At 45.7% G+C, this 20,969-nt stretch overlaps 1 protein-coding gene across 1 annotated transcript in view; it reads right to left on the bottom strand.

Annotated features, from left to right (window-relative positions):
• The window catches only part of LOC146350651 (protein FAM13A-like), a 35,931-nt gene extending 15,440 nt beyond the window's left edge, over window positions 1-20,491 (bottom strand). Inside the window, exons 1-2 of the mRNA XM_084845635.1 lie at window positions 20,315-20,491; window positions 4,363-4,522 (exon numbers count right to left, since the gene is read on the bottom strand). Coding sequence (XP_084701761.1) covers window positions 4,363-4,522; window positions 20,315-20,491 — 337 coding nt within the window. The remainder of the gene's footprint in view (window positions 1-4,362; window positions 4,523-20,314) is intronic.
• Between the last annotated feature and the right edge of the window lie 478 nt (window positions 20,492-20,969).

Genomic DNA, 20,969 nt, shown 5'->3' on the forward strand with positions numbered 1-20,969 from the left:
TCGTTCAGTCATGTCCGACTCTTCGTGACCCCATGGACCATAGCACGCCAGGCCTTCCTGTCCTGCGCTCTCTCCCGGAGCGTGCTCAAGTTCATATTCATTGCATCCGTGATGCTATCTAGCCATCTCATCCTCTGCCGTCCCCTTCTCCTTTTGCCTTCAGTCTTTCCCAGCATCAGGGTCTTTTCCAGGGAGTTTTCTCTTCGCATTAGGTGACCAAAATTATTGGAGCTTCAGCTTCATTATCTGTCCTTCCAATGAGCAGTCAGGGTTGATTTCCTTTAGGATGGACTGATTTGACCTCCTTGCAGTCCAGGGGACTCGTAAGAGTCTTCTCCAGCACCACAGTTCGAAAGCATCAATTCTTCGGCGCTCAGCCTTCCTTATAGTCCAGCTCTCACAGCCATACATTACTACTGGGAAAACCATAGCTTTGATTAGACGGACCTTTGTCGGCAAGGTGATGTCTCTACTTCTTACTATGCTGTCTAGGTTTGCCATAGCTTTCCTCCCAAGGAGCAAGCGTCTTTTAATTTCATGGCTACAGTCACCGTCTGCGGTGATCTTGGAGCCCAAGAAAGTAAAATCTGTCACTGCTTCCATTTCTTCCCCTTCTATATGCCAGGAAGTGATAGGGCCAGATGACATGATCTTAGTTTTTTTAATGTTGAGTTTCAAACCAGCTTTTGCACTCTCCTCTTTCACCCTCAACAAGAGGCTCTTGAGATCCTCTTCGCTTTCTGCCATTAGGGTGGTATCGTCTGCATATCGGAGGTTGTTGATAATTCTCCCGGCAATCTTAATTCCGACCTCTGATTCATCCAACCCGGCATTTCTCATGATGTACTCTGCATATAAGTTAAATAAGCAGGGTGACAATATGCAGCCTTGTCGTACTCCTTTCCCAATTTTGAACCAATCGGTTGTTCCATCTCTGGTTCTTACTGTTGCTTCTTGACCCTCGTACAGGTTTCTCAGGAGACAGGTAAGGTGGTCTGGTACTCCCATCACTTTAAGAATTTGCCACAGTTTGTTGTGATCCACACAATCAAAGGCTTTAGCGTAGTCAATGAAGCAGAAATAGTCGTTTTTCTGGAATTCTCTTGCTTTCTCCATGATGCAGCGAACGTTGGCGATTTGATCTCTAGTTCCTCTGCCTCTTCGAAACCCAGCTTGTACTTCCGGTAGTTCTCGGTTCGCATACTGCTGAAGCCTAGCTTGTAGGATTTTGAGCATCACCTTGCTGGCATGTGAAATGAGCGCAATGGTGCGGTAGTTTGAACACTCTTTGGCGTTGCCCTTCTTTGGAATTGGAATGTAAACTGACCTTTTCCAGTCTTGTGGCCACTGTTGAGTGTTCCAGATTTGTTGGCATATTGAATGCAGAACTTTAACAGCATCATCTTTTAGGATTTTAAATAGCTCGGCTGGAATACTGTCATCTCCGCTAGCTTTGTTGTTACTAATGCTTCCTAAGGCCCACTTGACTTCACTCTCTAGGATGTCTGGCTCAAGTTCAGTGACCGCACTATCATGGCTATCAGGGACATTCAGATCTTTCCTGTATAGTTCTTCTGTGTATTCTTGCCACCTCTTCTTAATCTCATCTGCTTCTGTTAGGTCCCTGCCTTCTTTGTCCTTTATCATGCCCGTCTTTGCACAAAACGTTCCCTTGAGATCTCCAATTTTCTTGAAGAGATCTCTAGTCTTTCCCATTCTGTTGTTTTCCTCGATTTCTTTGCATTGTTCATTTAAGAAGGCCTTCTTGTCTCTCCTTGCTATTCTCTGAAACTCTGCATTCAGTTGGATATATCTTCCCCTTTCTCCTTTGCTTTTCGCTTCCCTTCTTTCCTCAGCTGCTTGTAAAGCCTCATCAGACAGCCACTTGGCTTTCTTGCATTTCTTTTTCTTTGGGACGGATTTCGTTGCTGCCTCCTGAACAATGTTACGGACCTCCGTCCATAGTTCCTCAGGCACTCTGTCTATCAGGTCTAATCCCTGAAATCTATTCCTCACCTCCACTGTATATTCATCAGGGATATGATTTAGGTCATACCTGAAAGGTTTAGTGGTTTTCCCTACGTTCTTCAATTTAAGCCGAAATTTTGCAAGAAGCAGCTCATGATCTAAGCCACAGTCAGCTCCAGGTCTTGTTTTTACTGACTGTATGGAGCTTCTCCATCTTTGGCTGCAAAGGACATAATCAATCTGATTTCGATACTGACCATCTGGTGACGTCCATGTGTAGAGTCGCCTCTTGTGCTGTTGGAAAAGAATGTTTGCTATGATCAGCATGTTCTCTTGGCAAAACTCTATTAGCTTTTGTCCTGCTTCATTTTGTACACCAAGGCCATGCCTGCCTGTTATCCCGGTGATTTCTTGACTTCCTACTTTAGCATTCCAATCCCCTATGATGAAGAGGACATCTTTTTTTGGTGTTAGTTCTAGAAGGTGTTGTAGGTCTTCATAGAACCGATCAACCTCAGCTTCTTCGGCCTCAGTGGTTGGGGCATAGACTTGAATTACTGTGATGTTGAATGGTTTGCCTTGGATTCGTACTGAGATCATTCTATCATTTTTAAGATTGTACCCCAGTACTGCTTTTCCCACCCTTTTGTTGACTATGAGTGCTACTCCATTTCTTCTAAGGGATTCTTGCCCACAATAGTAGATATGATGGTCACCTGAATTAAATTCACCCATGCCTGTCCATTTTAGTTCGCTGATTCCCAAAATGTCGATGTTCAATCTTGCCATCTCATGTTTGACCACCTCCAGCTTACCTTGATTCATTGATCTGACATTCCAGGTTCCTAAACAATATTGTTCTTTACAGCATCGGATTTTCTTTTCACCGCCAGACACATCCACAGCTGAGTGTCCTTTCGGGTTTGGCCCAGCCGCTTCACTCTTTCTGGTGCTACTTGGAAATACCCTCTGCTCTTCCCCAGTAGCATATTGGACACCTTCCGACCTGAGGGGCTCATCTTCCGGCGTCATCTCTTTTAGCCTTGTGATACGTTCCATGGGATTTTCTTGGCAAGAATACTGGAGTGGGTTGCCATTTCCTTCTCCAGTGGACCACATTTTGTCAGAACTCTCTGCCATGACCTGTCCGTCTTGGGTGGCCCTGCACGGCATAGCTTATGGCTTCACTGAGTTACGCAAGCCCCTTCGCCACAACAAGGCAGTGATCCATGAAGGGGATGGGGATCCTATTCACGGACAAATCTCCCACTCTTAGTTTGGCCCTAATAGTGGGTTTATGTGGGTTAGGGGTACACAACCATGGCCCATGGGCCACATGCAGCCCCCATGCCTGTCCTGGTCACTGGGAAGGGGTGGAGCCTAAAGCTGATTCTGCACCACCAGTAGCTTCATGGAAGTAGCAATGTTCACTGGGATTGCAGGGAGGGAGGAGGCTTTAGCTTCCACCTCCTTCAGAAACCCAAGCCTGCCCCCCCCCAGCAATCTTGTGCAGGATCGCAGGGATGGGAATGAGGTTAAAGCCTCCCACACCCCTATGTATTGTGTATGTGTGTTTGCATTTACACATGCCCACACATGTATGCACATATGTGCAGCCCCTGAGCTCCTGCCAACACTGGATTCGGCCCCTGGGGCTGTAAAGGTTGTGCAACCCTGGTGTAAGTAGTCAGAATGGCAATTGCACACCCTCAACATGGAAGGGAAAGATCCAACCAGCCAAAAATGACTCCCTGCATCAGGAGGAAGACTGGACCAAAAGAAAAAAGAAAACCCTCCCACCTGAATTCCATTCTGGATTGTTTGAATGGATGCTAGAGCACATGGATTCTGGTCTGCCCCCAAATCAGGGCTGGATCTGTAATCTGGACAGAGTTGGCTTTCAACTGCCTCTGGGCATGCACAGGGTTGATGACATCACAGGCACTGCACCAGATAAACCCAGATCTTGTTCGGCCAGACTGTGAATGCTCACATGTGCCATCAGAGGCCTCAAGCATAGCACAGGATCAATGTTGTCATCAGCTCCATGCTGTGCGGGAGACAGCCACAGGCCACCTTAAATCACCACTGGTGTACACCGGCATCCCCAGTATACCTGTGTCCAAGATTTGCTGGGGAACCCTTGTGCAAACTGCACTTATGACCTACATGTGGGTTTCTCACAGGCAGCTGGTTGCCCACTGTGTGAACAGAATGCTGGACCTTGGTTTGATCCAGCAGAGCTCTTCTTACATCCACATGGTGATGCTGTTTCCTGACCAGATCAAGAACCCACAGACATCCAGCACATTGATCCAGAGTTCAGCATTTTGGTTTGAAAGGAATAAAACTATTCTTGTATCTACAAAATGTAGTTAAAGGCTGTGACCTTACCAAACTCTTCTAAATATTCCACCATGTGTTTGACAACCGAAGGAACATGAGGATGTGTTGCGTCTTGGGTACAGTAGTCAAGGGGAATGCCAAAGATTCTCTGGTGCTCTGGTCCAACTTTATTTCTAAAATGCTTAATTTTTATGGAAGATAACGATTGCTGCAAGCAAACAGAAAGAATGTTGCTTAATACTTCCTCGGGGCATCCTTGCCACACTGATGCAAAAGCAATTGTCTGAAGAGCAGTAAATGAAAATGCTTAACAACAGTGTTGTGGCTCTCATGAGCCATGAAAAACATTGGGGGGGGGGTGTAAAAAAACCCAGCAACCATAGCATGCAATATTAATACACAATACTGGGAGGAGAAGACTACAAAAAACTCAGAGATTGGCAATGAAAATTTGGTTCTGCTAGTTGAGCAAAACCAAAGGTTTCCATTGCTCCCATCTGTGCCTTTTAAAAGCTCCAGCCAGATTTCAATTTGCATGAAGGAACATTGCCTTCTTTTTAAAGGCTTTTGGATTTATTGGTTATTATTTGTTGCTGCATACCACCACTGTGTTGAAATGCAGACAGTCAGGCTAAGATTTTATCTGTTGTACTGAATGGTTTGACCTCTGGCTTGGTTTGCACAAAGTTCATGAGGCGTAACAATTTCACCATGATACACATCAGAGGTTGCTGTTGAGGATAACAGAAAGGGTTAAAGACCGTACCACAGATATAGGTAATCAATCATACACTTAAAATGAGATGCATTAGACCAGGCTTCACCAGCCTGGTGCCCTCAACTTGCTTCAGCCCCAGTCAGCATGGCCAATGATCAGGAACGCTGGGAGTTGAAGCCCAAAACATAAAGAGGGCTCCAGGTTGGGGAAGGCCACATTGGACCTTAAACTCTTAAGCTGCTGCTGGTGATGCTGTTTTCTTCATCCCTGAAGTCTAAATATTTACAACAGTGGCTGAGATCCTAAGAGGTGCTTTATAGTGCAATCCTATACGTATTTACCTCAAGACTGGATTACTGCAGTGCTCTCTATGTGGGGCTGCCCTTAAGGTTGGTCCAGAAGCTGGAGCTAGTGCAGAATGCTGCAGCTCGGCTGTTGTCGGGAGCTGCCCCTTTTCAGTGTGTAACTCCTTTGCTGAGGGAACTGCACTGGCTGCCTATTCGCTACCGGGCCAGGTTTAAGGTATTACTACTAGTGTACAAAGCCCTAAACAACTTGGGGCCAGGATACCTGAGAGAGCGCCTTCTTCTTTACCAACCTGCTCGGTCACTGAGGTCATCAGAGGGCATGTCCCTGGTGGTTCCACATGGACCCATGGCCTGGCTGGAGTCCACCAGGAAAAGTGCCTTCAGTGTGGTGGTGTCAGTGTGGAAACTGAGCCGATAGAACCCCAGAGCAGTTCTGATTCTGAGGAGGATCAGCAATCCGTGGGAGAGGAGCCAGCTCATCCCTCACAGGCACAGCAGCTGGCAGAGATTCCTCCTGCCAGCATTCCTGAGATAGATAGTGACCCTGGCAGTGAGCAAGTGCAGGAGTGGGGCTTGCTGGACGCTCAATGCAGATGCAAAGAGCGATGAGCGATGGAGGGTGCGGAAAGGAGGCGTAGTGCCCGTCTGGGTACGCAAGCAATGGCTGCCTCCCATGGACCCAAGGAAAAGAGGGAGGATCTCTCCCTAGCCCATAAGTTCAGGGTCTTCAAGTGACTCTCCTTCAAACAGGGATCAACTGCCTACTCGGCGCAAAGGCCACTCTGCTGTTCCTTGCTTAGTCGCTGGTGATTAGCATCTGAAAGAGTGCTATTGAGTTGGCTATTGAAGTCTACTGAAAGAGGCCGCCAGGCCACTCCTGACAGGTGGGCCCCTTCCTGTGGAACTCCCTGCCTTTGGAGGTCAGGCAGGTGCCAAAATTGTGTTGCACCTCCTGAAGACATTGTTATTTCGAGAGGCATTCCTTGAGTGACCAGCCATGGTTTATTAAGTTCAGAATCTGTTTCTTTTAAAATCTTTTAATTGTTTTAATATGGTGTGTTATTCATTTATCTTTGTTGTTCACCGCTCCAAAATCTTTTGATGTGGAGTGGTATATAAATATTGTAAATAAATAAATAGTTAGTCCCATTGGGTTCAGTGGAACTTTCTTCCATGTAAGTGTGTTTAGCAGGGGTATAGCAGAGGTGCAGTAGATAACAGATCAGAGATTACAGCTGGGATTCCCAAGCATGCCACGGGGGAGATTACAGCGGCAATGTGGGCAGTGGAGACTCTGCCGGCAGTGGGAAGAGTGGTCGCTGCATACACTGTATAGAATTGCAGCCGTGGACGCACTGAAGTGCTTATGTAAGACCAGTTTTGTCTTTCACTGAATAGCGAGCACCACCACCGCCACCCCACTCACAGAATGCCCCATCACAAATTAGTCTTAAGACTCCCTTGTGTTTCAAGCAACCCAAGGGGCTGCTTGTCTAAATGAACATGCTCAGAGCCTCATGGGGCACATGGAACTCATGCACGGTTCTCTGGATCTCCAGCAGCAGCATCAAGAGCCATGCTACATCACCACAAGAATGGGATGGTGCCACTCTGCTGGGATGCACCACTTTAGACAGAAGGAGGGAGGAGAATCATGTATTTTACGTCTCTTCCATATAAAAATGTGTCTGACAAGACATTTTAAACATGGGATTACAAGTGTGATTAAAGCCTGAAAGTAGCCAAACCTTGGTTCCACAGAACAAGATCTACTGGAAGTAGTAGTGTTGCTCTGACGATTCTGCAATGACCCTATTTAGGCTCTTTCCCCATTGTGTATTGCACAGCATTGACCTGCTTGCGCTGTTGTGGAGAACATGCCTCATTGTTTCCTTGCATATGTGCAATGCTAAAAGGCATTGCTCTGATTAGGGATGGTGTTGAATCCAACCCAATGATTTCAGGCCAGATTCTTAGATTCAGGTTGAGGTGGACAGACTGCGATCAACGTTTACTGAAAGTGAATTTCTGTGGGTTCCTGCTCTGCTCCATGTGAGCTGAGTTAGGGCTTAATTGTGGGTTCTGAGGCCTCCAGTGTAGCATGGAATAGGTTGTTGATCCTGTGCTGTATTAGAGACCTCTGAATTGGGTTGTTCACACATCAGTGGTTGAGTGTGGGTTGTTCTGAACCATGGGTTGTTTGTTAAACTGTGCGTTAGCATGTTCCACAGGGTGGCTTGTTAGCCATGCAGTGTGGCTTGTTAAACACCCTGAACAACATAACAACAAGCCATGGGTTCTCAAGGTGGCTTGTTCAAGAAAAATAAGCCACACTGCATGGTTAACCAGCCACCCTGTGGAAAGTGTCCTGAGTTCAGACAATATGCTAACCGACGGTTCAACGAACAATCCATGGCTCAACAACAACCAACATTCAGAGCCTGAATCAGAGCCTGAAGTGAAGTCCAAGTCTGTCCAGATTCCACATCCAGACCTGGTTTTTATTCCAGCCTCCCCCAAAGCAATCCAGAATGGAATATTCAGCTGGTTACATCTGCCTATCATACAGTCCAAAAGCCCATGCCAAGATAATTACCTCATTAAAAGTTTGGCTATTTAAACATCTTATCAAAATTGTGGCATCATCCAAACTGCCAGTCTTATGAGCAGCTGCTGGGGTGTTCAGGGGGTGGCAGCCCCAACGCCACCACCCCACCATCTCTGAGGCATAATAATTACCACATAAGGAACACTGAGGAAACTGTGCTACCTCCTCAGTGCACCACAGCTCCTTGTAAGACTGACAGTTTGGATGATGCCACAACTCTTGTAAGATTTTTAAGGGTGCAGTCCTATGCATGTTTAGACAGAGAGAAGGCCTACAACTCCCAGCATTCCGTAGCCAGCCTTGCTGGCTGGGGAATGCTGGGAGTTGTAGGCCTTCTCTCTGTCTAAACATGCATAGGATTGTGCCCTAAAACAGCTGAACCATTGTAGCATTTTAATTTTTTCTACCATTTTATAAATAATAAATGTAATATAGTCAAACTTTCCATTCCTTATGAGGTCATCATTTTGGTGTGGGTTCTACTATTCCTAGCACAGACAGTAACTTCTGAATAAAAGGAGGGGTTGTTTGCTGTGGAGCTGGTTGGATCTCACATTTTGGAAAGTGAAATTGCCCTTTTGACTTTTTTTTCTCTCTAAAATAGGTCATACTTATTCGTAAGTCTGTCAGTAACCATGAGTAGGCTAATAACATAGGGCAGTGGTCCCTAACCTTTTTGGCGCCAGGGACTGGTCCAATTTTTCCATGGACCGGGGGGGGGGGTCCCGCTGGCGGACTTCTGGCCGCTGGGACGCAAATGGCGTCCGCTACGCAGACACCATTTCCATCCCTATTCTTTGCAGTAATCGGCTACATAAAGATTTATGTAGCCTATTACTTGTAGAACAGGGACGCAAATGGCATCCGCATAGCAGATGCCATTTGCGTCCCAGCAGCCGGACGTCCGCCAGCAACCAGAGCTGGCTGGCAGCACTGCGGACTCGCTGTGGAGCAGAGCTGGCTGGGGCTGGCGAGGATTCCAGGGGGGTGAGGGACAGATCACCTCCCCCCCCCGCGCGGACCCAAGGTGAGGGGGTTTCGCACACACCTGCGGCCCGGTTGCTGACAGGCCACGGGCCGGTACCAGTCTGTGGCCCGGGGGTTGGGGACCCCTGAAATAGGGGTTCAATATAAAAGCATCACACAGGTTACTTGAAAGTGAACAACTATGGCATAGAAAAGGCTGAAGCGCAATTTATTTATTTATTTATTCATTCATTCATTCATTCATTCACTTCTATACCACCCGATAGCCGAAGCTCTCTACAATCTAAATATCAAATATGAATTGATGCCAGACCTCACACTGAATTTAATTGTCATGCAATTATTAGCTAGTATTTATAATGTTGCTATGTTAAAAGGATCTTTTTATTATATCATCTTTCAGGTCAAAAGCCTCTAGTATCATTTGCATTTTGTAGTTTTTTTAAAACTTAATTCTTACACATTTGCAGAAACATAACTGATTTAAAATATGCTATATACTGGGTTATTTACTTCTGTTGCCATGACAAAAATATGCACAGAAATAATTTCTACCCTAGGGATGTATGAAAGTCACTTACCTTTTCGCAGAATTGATTCACGGTTGGGGGGGAGGTGCTCTGTCCCTTCCCCTGGTATCCTTGATGGGGGGGAGGCGATCCGGTCCTCCCCCCTGGAATCCTGCCTGGCCAGCTCCGCTCCGCAGCCAGCCAGGCCCGTCTGCAGCTGGAGTTCCGGCCACGGACGGGCTGCTACGGACGCAAATGGCGGCCACCATAACAGCTGCCATTTGCATCCAGCCAGGCAGCCGTGATAGGCTACATAAGTATTTACGTAGCCTATCACGGCTGGGAAAAAAAAAACCCGCGTACACAAATGGTGGCAGCTACGGCGGCCGCCATTTGCATTCCCTATTTTTCGCCATTTTAGCTTATGTAAATATTTACGTAGGCTATTACGGCGGGAAAAAAAGGGGAACGCAAATAGCGTAGTGGGCGCTATTTGCGTTCTTTTTTTTCCCGCCGTAATAGCTTACGTAAATATTTACATAGGCTAAAACGGCAGGGAAAAAAGGAACGCAAATAGCGCCCACTATGCTATTTGTGTTCCCCTTTTTTTTGCCATAATAGCCTACATAAATATTTACGTAAACTAAAACAGCAAAAAACAGGAAACGCAAATGGCGGCCGCCGTAGCCGCCGCCATTTGCATACGCCGTTGTTGTTGTTTTTGCTTGGCTTGCCGTGATAGGCTATGTAAATACTTATGTAGCCTATCACGGCAAAGACCCAGATGCAAATGGCAGCTGCAGCAGCCGGTCGAAAGACCAGCCGCCACCGGACCCGCTGCCGGACCTGCCGCCGGACCTGCCGCCATCCAAAACATCTGCCCCAGGTAAGCTTCGTCCCGGGGGGAATCCACGGGGGGCGGAGGGGCAGGCCGTTCCGCCATGGATTTCGGGGGGCCGAATGCCAGTGCATTCGGCCTCACTGAAATCCATGGCAGAATTCTCCGCCATTCCTAATATGGACAAGTTTAAAGCTGCAATCTTGGGTACATTTACTTGAGAATAAATCCCACTGGATTCATTGTGACTTAGAGCATCTCTACACCAGCCTAAAATCCTGCATTTAAAACGGGGCTTTCTGCTTCCATTATAAATGCAGGATCACAACTACTCCCTTTTTCACCCACTTCCTTTCCCCCCACCCCCTTCCCCCTCCTTCTCCCTGTATCTGAGTCTTCCATTATCTTTCATTGATCTCATTCCTCTTCTTGCTGCTTTTCCTCTTTTCACAGAGGGAACTCAAGCAGAACACAACAGGGTAATTTGATAGCCAATTATCTGCTATCTGTTTAAACATGGAACAAAGGGCACTTAGTGCAAGAGACTCCCTGGAGGTTCACAGCATCATGTAAAGAGCCCACAAACTTCTGTGAGAGAGCCGTCTCAACAGCATGATAAAAGGTCCATGTGAAGAAGCCCTTGTTGTTGTTCAGTCATTCAGTCGCGTCCGACTCTTCGTGACCCCATGGACCATAGCACGCCAGGCCTTCCTGTCCTCCGCTGTCTCCCGGAGTGTGCTCAAGTTCATATTCATTGCATCGGTGATGCTATCTAGCCATCTCATCCTCTGCCATCCCCTTCTCCTTTTGCCTTCAATCTTTCCCAGCAGCAGGGTCTTTTCCAGGGAGTTTTCTCTTCGCATTAGGTGGCCAAAATATTTGAGCTTCAGCTTCAGGATCTGTCCTTCCAATGAGCAGTCAGGGTTGATTTCCTTTAGGACTGACTGATTTGACCTCCTTGCAGTCCAGGGGACTCGTAAGAGTCTTCTCCAGCACCACAGTTCGAAAGCATCAATTCTTCGGTGCTCAGCCTTCCTTATAGTCTAGCTCTCACAGCCATACATTGCTACTGGGAAAACCATAGCTTTGATTATACGAATCTTTATCGGCAAGGTGTTGTCTCTGCTTCTTACTATGCTGTCTAGGTTTGCCATAGCTTTCCTCCCAAGGAGCAAGCGTCTTTTAATTTCATGGCTACAGTCACCGTCTGCAGTGATCTTGGAGCCCAAGAAAGTAAAATCTGTCACTGCTTCCATTTCTTCCCCTTCTATATGCCAGGAAGTGATGGGGCCAGATGCCATGATCTTAGTTTTTTTAGTGTTGAGTTTCAAAGCAGCTTTTGCACTCTCCTCTTTCACCCTCAACAAGAGGCTCTTTAGATCCTCTTTGCTTTCTGCCATTAGGGTGGTATCGTCTGCATATCGGAACTTGTTGATAATTCTCCCGGCAATCTTAATTCCGACCTGTGATTCATCCAACCCGGCGTTTCTCATGATGTACTCTGCATATAAGTTAAATAAGCAGGGTGACAATATGCAGCCTTGTCATACTCCTTTCCCAATTCTGAACCACTCAGTTGTTTCATGTCTGGTTCTTACTGTTGCTTCTTGACCCTCGTACAGGTTTCTCAGGAGACAGGTAAGGTGGTCTGGTACTCCCATCACTTTAAGAATTTGCCACAGTTTGTTGTGATCCACACAATCAAAGGCTTTAGCGTAGTCAATGAAGCAGAAATAGACGTTTTTCTGGAATTCTCTTGCTTTCTCCATGATCCAGCGAACGTTGGCGATTTGATCTCTAGTTCCTCTGCCTCTTCGAAACCCAGCTTGTACTTCCGGTAGTTCTCGGTTCGCATACTGCTGAAGCCTAGCTTGTAGGATTTTGAGCATCACCTTGCTGGCATGTGAAATGAGCGCAATTGTACGGTAGTCTGAACACTCTTTGGCATTGCCCTTCTTTGGAATTGGAATGTAAACTGACCTTTTCCAGTCTTGCGGCCATTGTTGAGTGTTCCAAATTTGTTGGCATATTGAATGCAGCACTTTAACAGCATCGTCTTTTAGGATTTTAAATAGCTCATCTGGAATACTGTCATCTCCGCTAGCTTTGTTGTTACTAATGCTTCCTAAGGCCCACTTGACTTCACTTTCTAGAATGTCCGGCTCAAGTTCAGTGACCGCACTATCATGGCTATCAGGGACATTCAGATCTTTCCTGTATAGTTCTTCTGTGTATTCTTGCCACCTCTTCTTAATCTCATCCGCTTCTGTTAGGTCCTTGCCTTCTTTGTCCTTTATCATGCCCGTCTTTGCACAAAACGTTCCCTTGAGATCTCCAGTTTTCTTGAAGAGATCTCTAGTCTTTCCCATTCTGTTGTTTTCTTCAATTTCTTTGCATGGTTCATTTAAGAAGACCTTCTTGTCTCTCCTTGCTATTCTCTGGAACTCTGCATTCAGTTGGATATATCTTCTCCTTTCTCCCTTGCTTTTCGCGTCCCTTCTTTCCTCAGCTACTTGTAAAGCCTCATCAGACAGCCACTTTGCTTTCTTGCATTTCTTTTTCTTTGGGATGGATTGAGTTGCTGCCTCCTGAACAATGTTACGGACCTGTGTCCATAGTTCCTCAGGCACTCTGTCTATCAGGTCTAATACCTGAAATCTATTCCTCACCTCCACTGTATATTCATAAGGGATATGATTTAGGTCATACCTGAATGGTTTAGTGGTTTTCCCTATGTTCTTCAATTTAAGCCGAAATTTTGCAAGAAGCAGCTCATGATCTGAGCCACAGTCAGCTCCAGGTCTTGTTTTTACTGACTGTATAGAGCTTCTCCATCTTTGGCTGCAAAGTATATAATCAATCTGATTTCGATATTGACCATCTGGTGATGTCCATGTGTAGAGTCATCTCTTGTACTGTTGGAAAAGAGTGTTTGCTATGATCAGCGTGTTCTCTTGGCAAAACTGTATTAGCTTTTGTCCTGCTTCATTTTGTATACCAAGGCCATGCCTGCCTGTTATCCCGGTGATTTCTTGACTTCCTACTTTAGCATTCCAATCCCCTATGATGAAGAGAACATCTTTTTTTGGTGTTAGTTCTAGAAGGTGTTGTAGGTCTTCATAGAACCGATCAACCTCAGCTTCTTCGGCCTCAGTGGTTGGGGCATAGACTTGAATTACTGTGATGTTGAATGGTTTGCCTTGGATTCGTACTGAGATCATTCTATCATTTTTGAGATTGTACCCCAGTACTGCTTTTCCCACCCTTTTGTTGACTATGAGTGCTACTCCATTTCTTCTAAGGGATTCTTGCCCACAGTAGTAGATATGATGGTCACCTGAATTAAATTCGCCCATGCCTGTCTATTTTAGTTCGCTGATTCCCAAGATGTCGATGTTCAATCTTGCCATCTCATGTTTGACCACCTCCAGCTTACCTTGATTCATTGATCTTACATTCCAGGTTCCTAACCAATATTGTTCTTTACAGCATCGGATTTTCTTTTCACCACCAGACACATCCACAGCTGAGTGTCCTTTCGGCTTTGGCCCAGCTGCTTCACTCTTTCTGGCGCTACTTGGAAATCCCCTCTGCTCTTCCCCAGTAGTATATTGGACACCTTCTGACCTGAGGGGCTCATCTTCCAGCGTCTTCTCTTTTAGCCTCGTGATACGTTCCATGGGGTTTTCTTGGCAAGAATACTGGAGTGGGTTGCCATTTCCTTCTCCAGTGGACACATTTTGTCAGAACTCTCTGCCATGACCTGTCCATCTTGGGTGGCCCTGCACGGCATAGCTTATGGCTTCACTGAGTTTCCCAAGCCCCTTCGCCACAACAAGGCAGTGATCCATGAAGGGGATTTTTAGGTACAAGCCCACATACCTGTTTTCAAGGGGAAAAGGAGAATGCAAGATATATTGCGTTGGACCCAAACATTCAATTCTGGAGTGGATCCTTCTGTAAAGAGAACTTGTTTTGTGTGTGGAATGGAACATTTGGAACCAACCCATTGTTATCTGTCCTGAAGGCTGAGATAGCAGCATAAAAGTTGGTATGCATGTTCAGGATACAATCCTATGTTTCACGGTCAAACATGACCACACACCCATTTTCAAGGGAACCAGGAAAGATGTAATACACTGCAATGCAATATTTCTCTTGGGCCTTGAAAAAATGACAATGAAACTTGGTGCATCCAGTTATGACATAATTGCCTGGTTTGCATAATAACTGTGGCTTAAACAAGTGGTTTAAACAAGCCATGGTGGCTTGTTTAAATTGCAGCATCTCCCAGGACAAGCCAAGCAACATTTGCCTAATTACCTGCCCAGGCGGGCTTTTCGTGTTGTCCATACCTGGGCGGCATGGCTTGTTTGAGGAGGAAACAACCCTCAAATAAACCAACAACAGCCACAGTGATCATGCGTACAGGGCCAATGTTACATTTTAATTATGAACACCAGCATAATGTTACATTTGAATCTCAAGCACCAGCTCAACTCCCACATCCCGTTTGAAGTGGTGGGGTGAGAGGGGGAAAAAATGCAAACTTCACTGTAGTACAGTGAATATCAAAGTGAATGTCAATCACTATAGTTTAATAGTTATTTGAGGGGGAAATCACACTCAAATCAATGGGACTTACTTCTGAGTAAACATGCTCGCAATCAGGTTGTTAAATAGAAAATTTTGGCAGGAAAAACCTGAGACAAGAACACTGACGGAATAGATAGCAACAAGTGCATTGTTAAAAACAGCTCTTAAGGGAGCACTCCTACACATGTTTTGACAGAAAAATGCCCTACAACTCCCAGCATTCTCCAGCCAGCATGCTGGAAGTTGTAGGACTGCTTTCTGTCGAAACATGCATAGGATTGCACCCTAAGTCTTTGTAAAATATTCAGGAGGGTCTTTCTAGTTGTGGCAGCTGCTCCTTGCTTTAATCTTCAGAGATAAAAGAACAGTTTCTTTTGCTTTTCAAGATATGGATAGGTCACAAATTAGAAACAGTGAGCTAGTTACATTCCACTTACACAGATCGAGGCACCTGTTCCCATGTTCAGCCTGAACAACCAAGCAGTGCTGTGTCAGATACCAGAAGATGCAGATGTCACGTTTCTCTGTCTATCTGTGTCATCTTCTCAGCAAGGCTATGTGTAGCCATTTAGATCATCAAAATAACTATATCGTTATACAAAAATCCTTACTTTAATCCAGACTTCTCTGGTGTTGAAGTTAAAAATAAAATCCTGGCAGCAATAGATTTTTTGCCTAGTAGACTGTATATCTACATAACCCTAGGGAAAAAAACTCACTGAGGTGTCACAGCCAAAGGTGTTACCATAGCATCTAACACACAACAGCATACATTTACTTCCGGCAGAACCACCCTCTGCTCAATTGACTTTCAGTTTTCACATTCCATGGGGAAGAAACTAGCACATTTACCAACTGCCCTCTCCAGCCAGCAATTTGTCCTAATGGGAGCCTGGCTGCATTAATCTGAGCCATTTCTGGGCCATTTCTTACCCAAAGGATGCACATTGTACAGATTAGCACAAGAGCAGGGCTGGCGTCAAGAGTAGGCATGGTTGGGCACCTGCTAAGGACCCATATCCCAGCAGGGGCCCACTGACAGAAGCCCCCTGGACTTGCTCCTCCTCTTCAGTATTGCCACCTGCCTCTTGCTCTGGCCCAGGCAACGTCAGTGTAGAGAAGGAGGAGCAGTAGATGCCACAGCCTACCTGCTCACTGGCTCTCTGCCTGTCAAGCACACAAGTGGTACCAATGATGAGAAAGAGGATGAGGAGCAAGCGCAGCTGGTGACAATGGCGTTGAGAAGGTGGACTCACTGAGCGAGGGGCCACATTGAAGATCAAAAACCTGGAATTGGCACCGCAGAGGAGAATCACAGAATTTGGTGTAGGGTGCTGAATCTCACCTCTATTCCCACTCCCCAGAATAACAGTTCTACCCATTATGGGTGAAAAGATATATTTAAAAGCAAAGATTGGCTTAGCGGGATTTCCAGTAACCAGGGCTTGGAGCTTGTACGCCCCACATAATGTCTTACCCTTTCCCATGATTAGCAGAAGCAGAAAAAATTATGCAAATACAAAAATGTATACACCTATGCTTCACGTGCATCATTTATGCTGTTTGCAGAATTCAAGGTTTTTTGGGGTGCAGAATTTCTTGCTCTTCCCCATGGCTGGCAGAAGCAGAAACTGTACAAATACGTAACGAAATGCATATTTGCACAATATGATTCATTTATAGTGGTTGCAGAGTTCAGCTTTTTCTGGTACAGAAGCTGGCTTCTCTAAGGACCAAACGTGACATGATTTTTGTCAGGTAGGTTGCCCTTGCATAGTTGACTTGCTAAAAAAATAAAGAGCCAGCCTGGTGTGGGAACTTGATCAGGACCATGTCATGGAGGGGTGATGCTTAAACCTTTGCCCCCATCACAGTCCCAGTGGGAATCTCCTACACAGACATGCACACTCATGCCTGCTACTCACAGTAGGAGATACGCTCCCATTGGTAACAATAGGACTCCTGTTGAAAACAGTAGACAGGTGGGGGGGGATTCCCATTCAGATTGCAGTGGGAGAAAACACTTAAAGACCCCATCCCCCTTGCCATGATCTCAGTCCAACTCAGTCCCCCCACCCCCCAACAGCTATTTGTTAAAGAAAATTCAATGCTGCAAGGACAAACTACATGGCAAATGTCACATCTAGTTTGGCCTTCCATGTGGAGTTCACATAGGTGCAGTGGTGTAGTGGAAGAAGGGCTCGTAGGGACACAGCCCCAGCACTTTTTCATTAGCAGGGACTCTGATGTCATCTTCCACCCCCCTCAGAATTCTTTGTTCCCTCTGAGCTCGGCTGTGATCCTCCCTGTAGCTGTGGGGGGAATGAATTTTCCAAACAACAATATTTTGTTCCATGTTGGAATGCAACGTATTTGGGATGACTTAGTCTGGAATGGGCAATTAAGACCTATTCGCTTTACCAAAGACGTGCTCCTGGTAGAAATGAAAGCTCCTAGAACTGGTTTGTTAATATGGATTGACACAGCTGCCTGAAATTTTTGGACTGCCCTTGGAGACTGTCACAGTGAGCTCCTGCATTTCCACTACACCACTGTGTGTGTGTGTGTGTGTGTGTGTGTGTGTGTGTGGTTCAATCCAGCTGGGTGTGTGGGCGTTTCTGTTGGAGGGGGAGGGGAAAATATATAATGAAGGAGCTTAGGGTAATGTTGGGGCACTAAGGGAGTTTGCAAGGGGGCTGCTTAAATGAGAAGGGATCTGTCCATGAGGGCTGAGTTGAGAGGGTGAAGCTTTCCATTTTTTGAAAACCTAAAATGTTGGTGTTTGAGCGAGCGAGCGAAAAAGATTTTAACACCCCTGCATTTTTTCTCAGACATCCAATTGAAATACCCCTGCCTTACTCTTAGCTGCAGGATTCTAGCTGAAGGCTGTATATCTTACAAGGTTGTATAATCTTAGAAGGGGCGTGGCTGTGAGGGGGCGTGGCTGTGACTGTCACAAAGGGACCCTGCACTTCTGAATTTGCCACTACACTACTGCATAGGTGGTTACCACTCTGTCTCTGAACATTGTTCTGGAGGCCAGAGATGTATTTTTGCATACAACCTGATCCTCTCGGAAATGGTCAAGATCTGATAAAGCTGACACCACCAAGCAGGAAGGGCTTCACAGCTACAGAGTAAATGCACTTGGGCCTGGCTGCACATTACATGCACAAGTCCCAAAAGAAATGCAATACTACAGTTCTGGATCTCTGATGTGCATCTTTTGAAAATGATTTTTATTTTCTTTACAAGGGAACATGTAAACAAATGGCTGGGATGCAAAGAACTGTGCAAATAGACAGCACTGGGCTTGTGTTTGCTGAAGAGCAGACCTTCATGCCACATGGCAAACTAAAACTATAAAAAGCAGTTTGTGATATGGCATGTTCAAAGACGAAGAAAAATCAAAACTTGCACTGAGCCGTCTGGCCCTTGACTAAATGTGGATAGGGCTGCAGGGGGCAGTAATGAAATTACTTCAGCACAGGTTGATGAGCCCATGGGTTCCTCTCCAAAAAGTTAGTGTGCATTCTTTCTGCATTAAATAAGCTGTCAAATGCCAAACTCTGAAGGTAATTGCTTTTAAATGTTCTTTCCATGGTTTACTGGAAATGTTCTGTAATTGAAACTGAAAACAAAAACTATGCTGGCTCCAGGATTTGGTGTTGGGGCCTTGGACAGGAAAGAGGGTGTGTAAACACAGATTTCTCACACACTACCACTGACCTTCTTGGGTGCTCTGATGCAAAATGAGAAAACAGTGTTGTTGTTAGATGGTGCAAATGCCCAACCTCTCCATCTTCTGGAGCAGGTTCTGAAGAAACGGCTGAGTGGATGATGAAGGGGGAAAGCAGGGGGGAAAGTGGTAGTAGGTTCCCATTTTGTACTTGCCACAAAATGGAAAGATTGGTCTAACAAAAATGAAGATCTGTTCAAGTGAAAACAGACAACTGCAGCAATGATGGTAGAGTTTGCAAAAAAAATGTAAAACACGGCCCAAAGGCAAGTGCATACTGCAGTGCCAAAGGGAGGAAAAGATAATGGTTATTTTATTCACTTCTCCTTCTAGCCACAAGGTGATGACAAAACATCAGGAGTTCCTCTGCCACCTCACCTCACTGAATCTTGCATATTCAGTAGAAGAAAATGTGTAGGAAGATCCCCCCCCCCCCCCGGCCGCTGCATAAAGCCTTTCAAAATGCCATTAAAATTAAAATAATAGCAGTGTAGTGCCATAATTAAGCAATTACTTGTCAGACATCACCTCTACCCATATGAAGAAGCCCTTCATCATCCTCTGATGTTACAATCTATGGGCAGCGACTTGTTCAAAGTTCCTACACTTCCAGCACAGTGTCAAGGGAAGCAGGGCCACTCCGGTTCTGCTGAGAGACCAGCACCATTTGGCTTCTCCTCTCCCTTAACTGTTTCTATTCCAGCTGGTCATTATAAGAACTACCATGTAACTTTAAGAATTAGTGCCTGTATGCTTGTTTTCCTCTCCCGCCTCCTCCCCCTTTCTTTTTGTGTCATGTTTTTAGATTGTAAGCCTCTAGGCAGGGACTGTCTTGTTTGTTGTTGATCTTAGGTAAGCCAGTCTGGGAGACTTTTCAGCTAAAGAGCGGGGTAAAAAATGCTTTAAATACATAAATAAACAAGTAAATAATATCAGAAGTTCCATTAAGTTCAGAGGACTTACTCCTAGGTAAGTATGTGTAGACTTGCTGCCTTAAGGAGGTTCAATCAATTGCAAGAAGGTGCAAGACCTTTTCTGTTATTGCCTGAAACTATACAATGAGCTCCCAGAGAGGATGCACCAGCATACTCACCCTGGCCTGCCATCTTAAGGCCACTAGGAGACCATCTGTAAGAGGGGAGTCCATGGTTTTTGTGCCACCACAAAGAAAGTCCTGTTCCCCATCACCACCCATTGTACTCGGACAAGTACTGCCCAACTTCTTGTCCCTGCCAAACTAATTCTGGCCCCACTGCTCTTAGCGCTGCTTCTGACATTTCTTTTGCAGCACAGGAGCTGTGGTATAGAATCATAGAATAGTAGGGTTGGAAGGGGCCTACAAGGCCATCGAGTCCAAACCCCTGCTCAATGCAGGAATCCAAGTCAGTGCATCTTGTTCCCACATCATTTGGGTAATATCAGAAACCTTGGACCATGTGGGAAGACAAAGTCCTTGATGCTGTTCCTTCATGCTCCCAGAGATGGAGGCAACACTGATGGAGTGAAACCTCATGGAGTCCTCCACATGTGAGAGAGACCTTCTGATGTTACCCAAATGGCACGAGGAGGAGCCAGGCTGGAGGAACATCCATGCCAGTGTGATGTAGTGGTTAAGAGTGTTGGACTGGGACTTGGGAGATCCAGGTTCTAGTCCCCACTTAGCCATGATGCTCACTGGGTGACTTTGGGACAGTTACTGATGTGGCAGATTGTCTACGACCTCCAAAGCGCTGCCAGGTTGTGCTGACCAGGGCAGAAGGTGTAAGGGGGTGATCTTTCTTTACCCATCCTGCACGGTTTGTTTGTTTTAATCTCCATTCTATTGGTTCCAATGGAGGGGAATTAGTTGTGCTGATTATTGTGGAGGCCTCCATCTCTGGGGCTTCCACAATAATCAGAAGGACTTCATGTCACTTTACTGTAATGGTATGATAAATGTACTCTGATGAACTGTTTTTAAGGGCTGTCCTTCTGGCAGTGTTTTTGTATTTAAAACCTCCATTCTGGTGGGTGTACCTCTGTTGGATCTTGTTTGTGTAAATAAAGGACATTCTAGGATCAATGAACTGCTTTAGATATTGATACATTAAGAGCTGTTTCACACAAACATTTCGGAGGCAGATGCATCTGTAATCTTATTATGATTGATTTTATCTTCATTAATGTGAAAAGTAGTATTTTGGAAGATTTAATATGGCAGGATTATGTAATCACATCCTGGAAAACTCTAGAAAAGCAACATGAACTGGCTCTTAGAGCCCTTCTCCACAAGGCATTTGTTGTGCACTTGTGATTCCTCACTCATGGTAGTTTGCGGTTGCTTTACATGACATCTTCCTCCTCCAGGGCCTC

Source organism: Heloderma suspectum, chromosome 3, assembly GCF_057233095.1.
Source record: "Heloderma suspectum isolate Gila_16-S chromosome 3, 16-S_ref, whole genome shotgun sequence".
In the NCBI taxonomy this organism is placed as follows: Eukaryota; Metazoa; Chordata; class Lepidosauria; order Squamata; family Helodermatidae; genus Heloderma; species Heloderma suspectum.